The sequence below is a fragment of the Scyliorhinus canicula genome, unplaced genomic scaffold (genome assembly GCF_902713615.1).
Source record: "Scyliorhinus canicula unplaced genomic scaffold, sScyCan1.1, whole genome shotgun sequence".
Lineage (NCBI taxonomy): Eukaryota > Metazoa > Chordata > Chondrichthyes > Carcharhiniformes > Scyliorhinidae > Scyliorhinus > Scyliorhinus canicula.
In genome coordinates, this window is record NW_024055777.1 from 1 (window position 1) to 11177 (window position 11177).

Here is an 11177-nt window from a genome sequence, read left to right on the forward strand (position 1 = left end):
CACTGTGTACCGTTTGGGTCTCCTTATTTCAGTAATGAGATAAGTGCTTTAGAAGCAGTAGAGAGAAGGTTACTCCCCGGAATGAGGGGGTTACCCTCTGAGGAAAGGTTTGACAGGTTGGGCCTGTATCCCTTGCAGTTTAGAAGAATGAAAGATGATCCTATTTAAACACATGAGACGCTGAGTGGAATTGAGAGAGAGAATGCCTCCCCTTGTGGCAGAGACTAGAACTAGGGGACACCATTTACAAATAAGGGGTCTCCCATTTAAGATGCTGATGATAATTTTGCCCCCTGATGACAGTGGGTGTATGAATCTTTCTTCCCCAGAGAGGGCCGGAGGCAGGGCCATCGAATCTGCTTTAAGGCTGAATTTGATAGATTCTTGATTGACAAGAGAGTGAAAGGGTGGAGGAAGGAAAGGAGTTGAGACCACAATCAGATTAGCTCTGATTTCATTGAATGATGGAGCAGACTCGAGGGGCCGATTGGCCGACTCCTGATTTGTATTCACCCTTAACACCCCCACTTTCCCAAACTCTGAAATGATTCACAGTGATAGCCCTTATTGGTGGCAATGATTAGATTTTATTCAGTGTAAATAAGAGTTGACAGTCTAATGTATGTATCAATGCTTTGATGCTGTCACAATGTTGTCTCAATCCCTTGGTCACATTAACCATTTCATCCCCTGCTGTGTCTCAAGTGGCTGTGTGTGTTTGGGACCCAGCCTTCAGCCCATTTCACCATGAATTTACACTTGCTATTTTTCACATGTAACAAATCACATCTTCACACTCACACCAGTATCCCAAAATCATGTCACACACTCTTAACTCAGATGTGTTGATGAAAAGACCAAAGTGAGTGTCTGTCTTTCTTATTTCCCTGTTACAGTGCTGATATTTCACATAATGGCCGGGCTTTCAAATATGGATTTCTTTAAAACAAAATTCATGGGCAAGGATGGAAATATTTCCAAGAGAAAGTGATCAACTCATTCATCCCATCGACGCATTCCAGACTTTCACTGGAAAGTAGGTGGATACCAGATTGAAACATTCCATTCAGACACACCCATGGTTAAAGTATTCCAATTCATTTATTGTCCAGGACAATATAGTCACAATATCTTTAAAACAGAAAATAAACGTTCCTATGTGATTTCAGACATTAACATATTCTGTTTGTTCTTTATGGTCGATGTCAGGCTGGGGTTGTTCACCTTTTCGCAAAGGAGGTTGAGGGGAGAGTTGATAGAGGCGGACAAGATTATGACAGGTTTCGATAAGGTGGATAAAGAAAAGTTGTTCCCATTAGCTGAAGGGACAAGGACAAGGGGGAGAAAGATTTCAGGTTTTGGGTAAAAGATGCAGAGGGAATGTGAGGGAGAATATTTTGATGCAGTGAATGGTAATGACCTGGAACTTGCTGCCCGTGAGGAGGGTGGAAATGAAGAAAATGGAAGATTTCAAATGGAAACCGAACGGGCATCTCGGGATCTAAACTTGCAGGGCTACAGGGATAGTTTGGGGTAATGGGACTGACTAGTTTGCTCCAGGGAGCCAACAGGGAATCAATAGGCTGAATGGCCTCCTCGGATCTCACAACTGATCTGAAAACAACAATTGCAGCTGCTCCAGTCTCCCCCGCTCACTTAAGTCCCTCATCCCTGGTATCATTCTCATAAATCTCCTCCGCACTCTCTCTGAGAACATCACATCTTTCCTAGTGTGGGGCCATATACAGGGTTCCATTCCAGAGGGATCGAATTGAAGCAGGGAGTTATGTTCAACTTGTTTAGATCCAGGGCTGGACGACACTGGGAGCACCGTCAACATTGATGATCTCCGTTTAGAAAAAGGAAATAGAGACTCTGGAAAAGGAGCAACAAAGATTCCAAGAATATACGAGAACAGCGCATTTAATCTTAGGAAAGACTGGGACTGCTTTCCTCTAGAAAAGAGAAAACTTAAAAGTGACCTAATGGAAGATTATGAGGAGGTTCAATAATTCAATAGGAATTTCAGCAGAAACCTCTTTACCCAGTGAGTGGTGAGAATGTGGAACTCACCACCACAGAGAGTGGTTGAGGTGAACAGCATGAATACATTGAAGGGGAATCTGGATACAGACATGAGGGAGAAAGGAATAGAAGGAGATGCTGATGGGGGGGGATGAAGAGGGGTGGGTGGAGGATCATGTGGAGCATAAATACTGACATAGACCAATGGAGCCAACTGGCTGCAAACTCAATGGAACATAGATAAATGTATTGATTTTAGATCCACCTGTACTGGTAGGGAACATCTCTATTCCTCCCACTGTGAAGGCCAACATACCATTCTATTGACATAGAAACATAGAAAATAGAAGCAGCAGGAGGCACTATACAATTGCAGTAAAACAGGCCCTTTGAGCCTGTCCACCATTCATTCTGATCATAGCTGATCATCAAGTTCAATACCCTGGTCCCGCTTTCACCCCCCCAGATCCCTTTGTCCCTCAAGCCCCAAGAGCTGTATCTCATTCCTTCTTGAAATTACACTATGTTTTGGCCTCAACAATTTTTGTGGTAGCGAATTCCAGATTCCCCACTCTCTGGATGAAGAATTTTCTCTTCACCTCAGTCTGTAAATGTTCCCCCTTATCCTCAAACTATGACCCCTAGTTCTGGACTCCCCCACCATCGGGAACATTCTTTCTGAATCTACCCTGTCTAATCCTTTTAGAATTTTGGAAGTTTCGATGAGATCCCCTCTCACTCTTCTAAACTCCAATAAATATAATCCTAACCGATTTAGTCTCTCCTCATATGACAGTCCCACCATCCCAGGAATCAGCCTGGTAAACATTCACTGCACTCCCTCCATTGCAAGAACATCCTTCCTCAGATAAGGACACCAAACTGAACAAAATACTCCAGGTGTGGCCTCACCAATGCCCTATAAAACTGCAATAAAACATCTCTATTCCTCCCGTTATGAAGGCCATCATACCATTTGCCTTCTTTCCTGCCTGCTGTACCTGTGCGCTTACTTTCAGTGACTGATGCACGAGGACACAGGCCGCGCTGAGTATCCACCTCTCTCAAATTACACCCATTCAAATAATCTGCCTTCCTATTTTGCTACTGAAGTGGACATCCACATTATACTGAATCTGCCATGCATGTGCACTCACTCCGCCTGTCCAAATCCTGCTGAAGCATCTCTGCATCCTCCTCATAGCCATCTGGCCCATCGAGTCTGCATCGACCCTCTGAAAGAGCACTCCACCCAAGTCAACTCACCCATTCTATCCCAATAACCAAACCTACACATAGGCACAAATGGGCAATTTAGAATGGCCAATCACCTAACCTGCACATCCTTGGACACTGAGGCAATTTGGCATGGTTGGTGGACCTCAAAAGAGTGGCCAATCCACCTAACCTGCACATCTGTGGACTGTGGGAAGAATCAGGATCACCGGGAGAAAACCCACGCTGACACGGGGAGAAGGTGCAAACTCCACACAGGCAGTCACCCAGAACTGAACCCTATACAGGATGAAATAGGTGTCCTTCATCATCTTTTGTGGATCATTTCAGTGGGAATGTGCTCTTAAGACTCAACATCAGCCCACTGGGAGCTACGTCGGGAGACCGGCCAGTCCAGCAGAAAGAAACCCTCCCACTTCACCAACTGTCAGAATGTCAACCCTGGATGTGATTAACAGGAGCAGTAACAGCAGAATCCAGCCCTTGTAATTGCTTGTGAACTCGCTGATGTGTCTGCAGGTTGGCTGACTGTGTGAATCCCTTCCCACAAACAGAACAGATGAATGGTCTCTCCCCAGTGTGAACTCTGATGTGTCAGCAGGCTAGATGACTGAGTGAATCCCTTCCCACATTGAGAGCAGAGGAATGGCCTCTCCCCAGTGTGAACACGCTGGTGTTTCAACAGGGTGGAGAATCTCGGAATCCCTTTCCACAGGAGGGCAGGTTGAATGGTCTCTCCCCGGTGTGAATTCGCTGGAGAGAGAGCAGGATGGAGGACTGAGTGAATCCCTTCCCACAGTCAGAACAAGTGAATGGCCTCTGCCCATTGTGAACTCGCTGGTGTATCAGCAGCTTGGATAACTGAACAAATCCCTTCCCACATTCAGAGCAGGTGAACGGCCTCTCTCCAGTGTGAACCGGCTTGTGTGTCAGTAAGTGGGTTAACTGAGTGAATCCCTTCCCACACCGAGAGCAGGTGAATGGCCTCTCCCCCGTGTGAACCCGCTGGTGTTTCTGTAGATTGGATGAATTAGTAAATCCTTTGTCACACTGGGAGCAGGTGAAAGGCTTCTCCCCAGTGTGAACTCTCTGGTGTGACTGCAAATGGGATAACAGAGTGAACGCCTTCCCACATTCAGAACAGGTGAATGGCCTCTCACCAGTGTGAACTCGCTGGTGTGACTGAAGGTTGGATGATCGACTGAACCCCTTCCCACAATCACAGCAGGTGTATGGCCTCACCCCGGTGTGAACTCGCTGGTGCATCAACAGGTTGGATAAATCACTGAACCCCTTCCCACAGTCAGAGCAGGTGAACGGCCTCTCTCCACTGTGACTGCGTCGATGGATCTCCACCTCAGACGGAGCTTTGAATCCCTTCCCACAGTCCCCACATTTCCACGGTTTCTCCATAGTGCGGGTGATCCTGTGTGGCTCCAGGTTCGATGATCAATTGAAGCCTCGTCCACACACAGAGCACGGGTACAGACTCTCCTCGCTGTGCATGGTGTGATGTTTTGTCAGGCTGTGTAACTGGTGAAAGATCTTTCCAGTCAGTTCACTGGAACACTCTCACTGGGGTGTGTGTTGTGTGGCTCTCAGTGCTTTTCCAGTCACACTGATGTTTGAAATCTTTAGCTGACAGTCGGACAAACATTTCTCCTTCTAGATTCAAAGGGTGATGATATTCAGGTTCAAGGGAATAGAGTGACTGTCAGATTGAGACATGATGTTTGAGATTTCTGTCTGTAATTCCTCATCTAATATCCTGTAAAAACAATTTACAAAAGTCATCACTGTCAGTACAGGACAGAAACTCAGAACAGACAATTCTAGTTCCCATGGAACATTCTTTCCTCTCTTATTCCCGAAAGCTGCAAATCTCCATCCCACACAGTCTCTCTCCATTCTCACTCTGCTGGATCCCTGTGGTGTGCCACTTTACACTGGCTTCCAGTCACTAAAGCAGCCGTCCATCATCACCCTCTGTCTCCTACAGCTAAGCTGATTTTGAATCTACCATATCACGTTACGTGTATCCCATGTGCTTTGCCTTCTTTGTAAAGTCTCCTGTGTGGGATCTGGTCAAAGGCTTTGCTGAAATCCATGTAAACCTCATCAACTGCACTACCCTCATCTACACAGCTGGTTACATAAATAATCAATCCAAAATTGTTAGGCATTACCTCCCTCTAACAATGCCATGCCAACTATTCCTGATCAAATATTGCCTCTTCAAGTGAAGATAAGTCTCTCTCCTTCTGAATTTTTTCCAATATTTTCCTGAGCACTGACATGAGACTCATTAGTCTGTAGTTCTCGAGTTTATCTCTACAACCTTTCTTAAATAGTGGGACAACATTAGGTGATCTCCAGTCCTCTGGCACCTCTCCGTGACCAGAGATGAATTAGAAATTTAGAACATAGAACATAGAACAGTACAGCACAGAACAGGCCCTTAGGCTCTCGATGTTGTGCCGAGCAATGATCACCCTACTCAAATCCACGTATCCACCCTATACCCGTAACCCAACAACCCCCCCTTAACCTTACTTTTTAGGACACTACGGGAAATTTAGCATGGCCAATCCACCTAACCCGCACATCTTTGGACTGTGGGAAGAAACCGGAGCACCCGGAGGAAACCCACGCACACACGGGGAGGACGTGCAGACTCCGCAGAGACAGTGACCCAGCCGGGAATCGAACCTGGGACCCTGAAGCTGTGAAGCATTTATGCTAACCACCATGCTACCATGCTGCCCTCAAACATGTTGCATGACTAACAGGAAAGGGCTCGTCCGGGATTTGAACCCGGGACCTCTCACAAATTTCGACACCGAGACACCCGAAGCGAGAATCATACCCCTAGACCAACGAACCCCTCAATTTGGGTCGGAGCCCCTGAAATCTCCTCCCCCATCTCTCACAGCATCCTGGGACACAGTTCATCCAGACTTGGGGATTCGTCCACTTTTAAGCCTGCAATACCATGTCACTCCCTATCTCAATTTGCTCAGGAACCTCTGTCTCGGTTCCATATCTACCTCCTCATTCTCTTGGGTGAAGACAGATGTGAAGTATTGTCCTCTGGCTCCACACACAGATTGCCCCTTTGTCCCTAATGGGAACACACTGTTCTTGATCTGATGGAAGATCCTGCTGACCTGAAACATTAACTCTGTTTCTCTCCACAGGCGCTGCCCAATATACTGAAGATTTCCAGCATTTGTGGGGTTTCTTTTTTTTTATATAATCACAGCTGTCCAGGTGGTGTCTAACTAGGATTTTATATATCTCAGTGCTTCTCCAGTCACACAGATACTGGAAATCTTTACCGACAAACAGAACAGACCAGCAGAAATAGGAACAGGAGTCCGTCATTCAGCCTTTGAGCTGCTCCACCATTTAATAAGATCACGGCTGACCTAACACTCGCTAAGTCCACTGCCCTCAGTAACCCTTAATTCCCCTACTGATTAAAAACAGATCGATCTCAGCCTTGCAACTGATCAATGGCTCGGCCTCCACATTTCCTGGGGTAAATAATTCCAAGATTTACCAGTTTGGGAGAAGACATTCTTTCCGCATTTGGCAGACACCCATCGTTCCTTGAAGAAGGTGATCAAGACATTTAGTGTTCTAAATGTGGCCTCACTGGCTGCTTGTGAAGCTGCAGCAACACCACTTTGCTATTAGACTCCATCCTCCTTGAAATAAACAGAATAATAATCTTTATTAGTGGCACAAGTAGGCTTAACACTGCAATGAAGTTACTGTGAAAATCCCCTAATCGCCACACTCCAGCATCTGTTCGGTTACACCGAGGGAGAATTCAGAATGTTCAATTCACCTAACAAGCACGTCTTTCGGGACTTGTGGCAGAAAACCGGAGCACCTTAAAGAAACACACGCAGATACGGGGAGAACGTGCAGACTCTGCAAAGACAGTGACCCAAGCTGGGAATCAAACCCAGGTCCCTGGCGCTGTGAAGCAACAGTGCTAACCATTGTGTTATTGTGCCACCCGATAACTCGGGTGATTATTTGATTATTCTGCCCGCTGTCCCAAGGTAGCAGCAGGTGTTGACAGAGTCAGTGGATGGAAGGGGGTTGGGAAGTGGGTGAGAAGAATGGATGGGAGGACACCAAGATCCCGCTGCACAAAAGCATTTTGAAGTTTCTCTTCATTTAGATAATAAGTTGCCTTTTTATTCAATTTTGGCCCACTCACCCAACCCATGCAAATCCATTAGTTTATTTCATATTTCCCCACTGCAACTTGATTTCCCACCCATTTCAGAGTTATCTACAAATTTGGATATTGTATATTCTGTCTGTCCCATAATCATTAATACAGGTTGTAAATAGATGGAGCCCGAGGGCCAAACCCTGAGGCACATCACTGGTTACAGCTTGCCGACCAGAAAAAGACAGATTAATCCTCACTCTACTGTCGGTTGGTTAGCCAATCCTCTATCCAAGTGATAGAATTTGGGAGAATTTGGTTCAAGCGCCTGACTAGTTAACAGGAGATCCTGGGTTCGAAATCCAGTGGTGCCTACTCTTTATTTTAAGGACGGCACAATAGCACAGTGGTTAGCACTGTTGCTTCTCAGTGCCAGGGACCCGGGTTCCACTCTCGGCTTGGGTCACTGTGCGGAGTCCGTATGTTCTCACCGTGTCTGCGTGGGTTTCCTCCGGGCGCTCTGGCATTCTCCTACAAGTCCCAAAAGACGTGCTGTTAGGCGAATTGGACATTCTGAATTCTCCCTCCGTGTACACGAACAGGCGCCAGAATGTGGCGACTCGGGGGTTTTCACAGTAACTTCATTGCAGTGTTAATGTCAGCCTACTTGTGACACTAAAAAAGATATATTACATTGCCTGTCATTCCCATGGGATCTTACCTTGTTTATTACCTTTTGTGCAGCACCTTATCAAATGTATTCTGGAAGTCCAAATACATCGACAGTACCCCCATTATTCATTTGGCTTGTTACACCTTCGAAGAACTTTAACAAATGATTCAAACACGATTTACCTTTCACAAAACCATGCTGACTCTGATGGACCTCTCACCTGATACAGCAAAATATAGATAGATTGGAGAGTTGGGCAGAGAAATGGCAGATGGAGTTCAATCCAGGCAAATGCGAGGTGATGCATTTTGGAAGATCTAACTCAAGAGCAGACTATATGGCCAATTGAAGAGTCCTGAGGAAAATTGATGTACAGAGAGATCTGAGAGTTCAGGTCCATTGAACCCTGAAGGTGGCAACGCAGGTCGATAGAGTGGTTAAGAATGTATACAGCATGCTTGCCTTCATCGGACGGCGTATTGAATACAAGAGTCAGCAGGTCATGTTACAGTTGTATCGGACGTTGGTTAGGCCACATTTGGAATACTGCATGCAGTTCTGGTCGCCACATTACCAGAAAGATGTGGATGCTTTAGAGAGGGTGTAGAGGAGGTTCACCAGGATGTTGCCTGGTATGGAGGGTGCTAGCTATGAAGAAAGGTTGAGTAGATAGGACTGTTTTCATTGGAAAGACGGAGGTTGAGGGGAGAACTAATTGAGGTCTACAAAATTATGAGAGGTATGGACAGGGTGGATAGCAACAAGCTTTTTCCAAGAGTGGGGGTGTCAATTACAAGGGGTCACGATTTTCAAGGTGAGAGGGGAAAAGTTTAAGGGAGATGTGTGGGGAAAGTTTTTTACGCAGAGGGTGGTGGGTGCCTGGAATGCTTTGCCAGCGGAGCTGGTAGAGGCTGGTACGAGAGCATCATTTAAGATGCATCTGGACAGATATATGAAGGGGTGGGGAACAGGTTTAGATAAAGGATCTGTATCGGCGCAGGCTGGGAGGGCTGAAGGGCCTGTGCTGTAATTTTCTTTGTTCTTGAAACCTCACAATGCCCGGGGAATGATTGACGGCATCTCCGGACCAATGGAAGCAGAGGGGCGGGACCGGAGGCTTGTTCGGAAGCAGCTGGTCCTCCAACCAATCACAGTGAATGGGTGGGCGGGACTGGGCTGAGTGAAGCATGCGCAGTGTGATTAATGGCGACGTGAAGAAGGTTCTTTCTCCGATTCACAATCCATAAAGGTCGGAATGGCAGGTCAGTGGGATCAGCCCGGTCGTTAGGCACACTTCCTAAACATATGATAGAAACAGGAAACCGGGAAAAATAACCTACCGGTACCCGGTGACCTGAGCGGAGGCTGCAGCTTTCTCACAGACAGGACGAAGCAGCCGCCATCTTTGTTTCGCACTAGAAGCAATGCGCATGCGCACACATTTTCAATTGCGTCTTCACAGCAGTGCGCAAGCGCGCCCTGCATATTTTGATTGGAGCAGAGCGCATGCTCAGTCGCCATCATTGTTGGGGGCAACATTTTAAAAAATGTTTCTTCATGTCAGAATGTCATCAAACTTTTTCACTCTGAGTTACAGATTATTATTTATGGGGCAGAACAATGATACATATCCAGAGCTGTGACAATAATTCGTATTTATATTGTGCCTTGAACAGAATAAAACATTAAGACTTTTCAGAGAAACGTTACAAAATAGGTGATCTTGGTGGTGATGTGGATATATGTTTGGGAGCTCATCTGGGGGTGAAATATTTCACCAGGGATGTAAACAGTTTGCTTCAGCCTCAGACATTTTGCAGGAACAGACAGGGATCGTGTTTGTCTAGGGAACGGAAGAGAAGGGGCAGCAGGGTAGCATGGTGATTAGCATAAATGCTTCACAGCTCCAGGGTCCCAGGTTCGATTCCCGGCTGGGTCACTGTCTATGTGGAGTCTGCACGTCCTCCCCCTGTGTGCGTGGGTTTCCTCCGGGTGCTCCGGTTTCCTCCCACAGTCCAAAGATGTGCGGGTTAGGTGGATTGGCCATGCTAAATTGCCCGTAGTGTCCTAATAAAAGTAAGGTTAAGGGGGGGGGGGTTGTTGGGTTACGGGTATAGGGTGGATACGTGAGTTTAAGTAGGGTGATCATGGCTCGGCACAACATTGAGGGCCGAAGGGCCTGTTCTGTGCTGTACTGTTCTATGTTCTAATGGGTTTAATCTTCTCAATATTTAAATAGAGTAAATTTCTGCTCCTTCAGCACTTGAGGTCAGACAAGATCGGACATTGTGTGTCTTGGAAGGGAACTTACAGGTAGTGATGTTAACATACAGCTGCTGTCCTGGTCCATCCAGGTGGTGGAGGTGAAGGGTTGAGGAGATTCTGTCAAATTGTGATTCCGATATAGGTATATATTCTCATTTCATTTTTTTCAAATGCCTCTCCATTGTTCCTGTCACTCCCACTTCCTTTTCTCTCTCCCTTTCCCTCATCATTTCTGTCTTTCCTCTCTGTCTCTCCACCATGACTCACTCTCTTTTTCTCTCTCTCTGTCTTTCTTGTCACGTGGAATTCCCTAGCCCAGAAGGTTGTGGATGCTCCATCGTTGAATATATTTAAGGTTAAGATGGTGTGATGTTTGGTCTCTCAGGAAGTCAAGGAAATGGGGAGCTGACAGGAAAGGAGACTGGAAGACTAAGATCAGCCACAATCGTGTTCAATGGCAGAACAGGTTTGTCAGGCCGAATGATCTACTTCTGCTCCTGTTTCTTGTATTCTTGCAGAGGCCCGAGTCTTGTGTGGATTCCAACCGGTTGGCAGGTTCCCTTCCCTGAATGACATTAGTGAACCAGTTGGGTTTTTATGACAATCCAACAGTTTTCATGGTCACTTTATCCCAGTGTTGGCCCCACAAATGACCAGATTCATTCAGCTCAATTTCACAACCTGTCTTTGTGTTTTTGTGGGTTCTCTCTCATTCCCTTTTTTTTGTTTTAAATCAATTTAACAGTGTTACAAGGGGAAGATTTGCAGTCAGGAAAGCCAAACATTACA

At 46.2% G+C, this 11177-nt stretch overlaps 1 protein-coding gene across 2 annotated transcripts; it reads right to left on the bottom strand.

The window, feature by feature from the left end:
* Window positions 1–3827: 3827 nt before the first annotated feature.
* On the bottom strand, window positions 3828–9537 carry LOC119961046 (zinc finger protein 239-like). Of its 2 annotated transcripts, none has more exons than XM_038788558.1 (2): window positions 9464–9537; window positions 3828–5029 (listed from the first exon to the last, which is right to left on the bottom strand). In XM_038788558.1, exon 2 carries the CDS (start codon window positions 4672–4674, stop codon window positions 3940–3942), a length of 735 nt encoding a protein of 244 aa, XP_038644486.1. In that variant the 5' UTR covers window positions 4675–5029; window positions 9464–9537; the 3' UTR covers window positions 3828–3939. The 2 variants fall into 2 exon arrangements, 1 of the variants encoding a protein (XP_038644486.1); XR_005459582.1 differs by lacking the exon at window positions 3828–5029 and adding an exon at window positions 6842–6971.
* Window positions 9538–11177: the final 1640 nt, after the last annotated feature.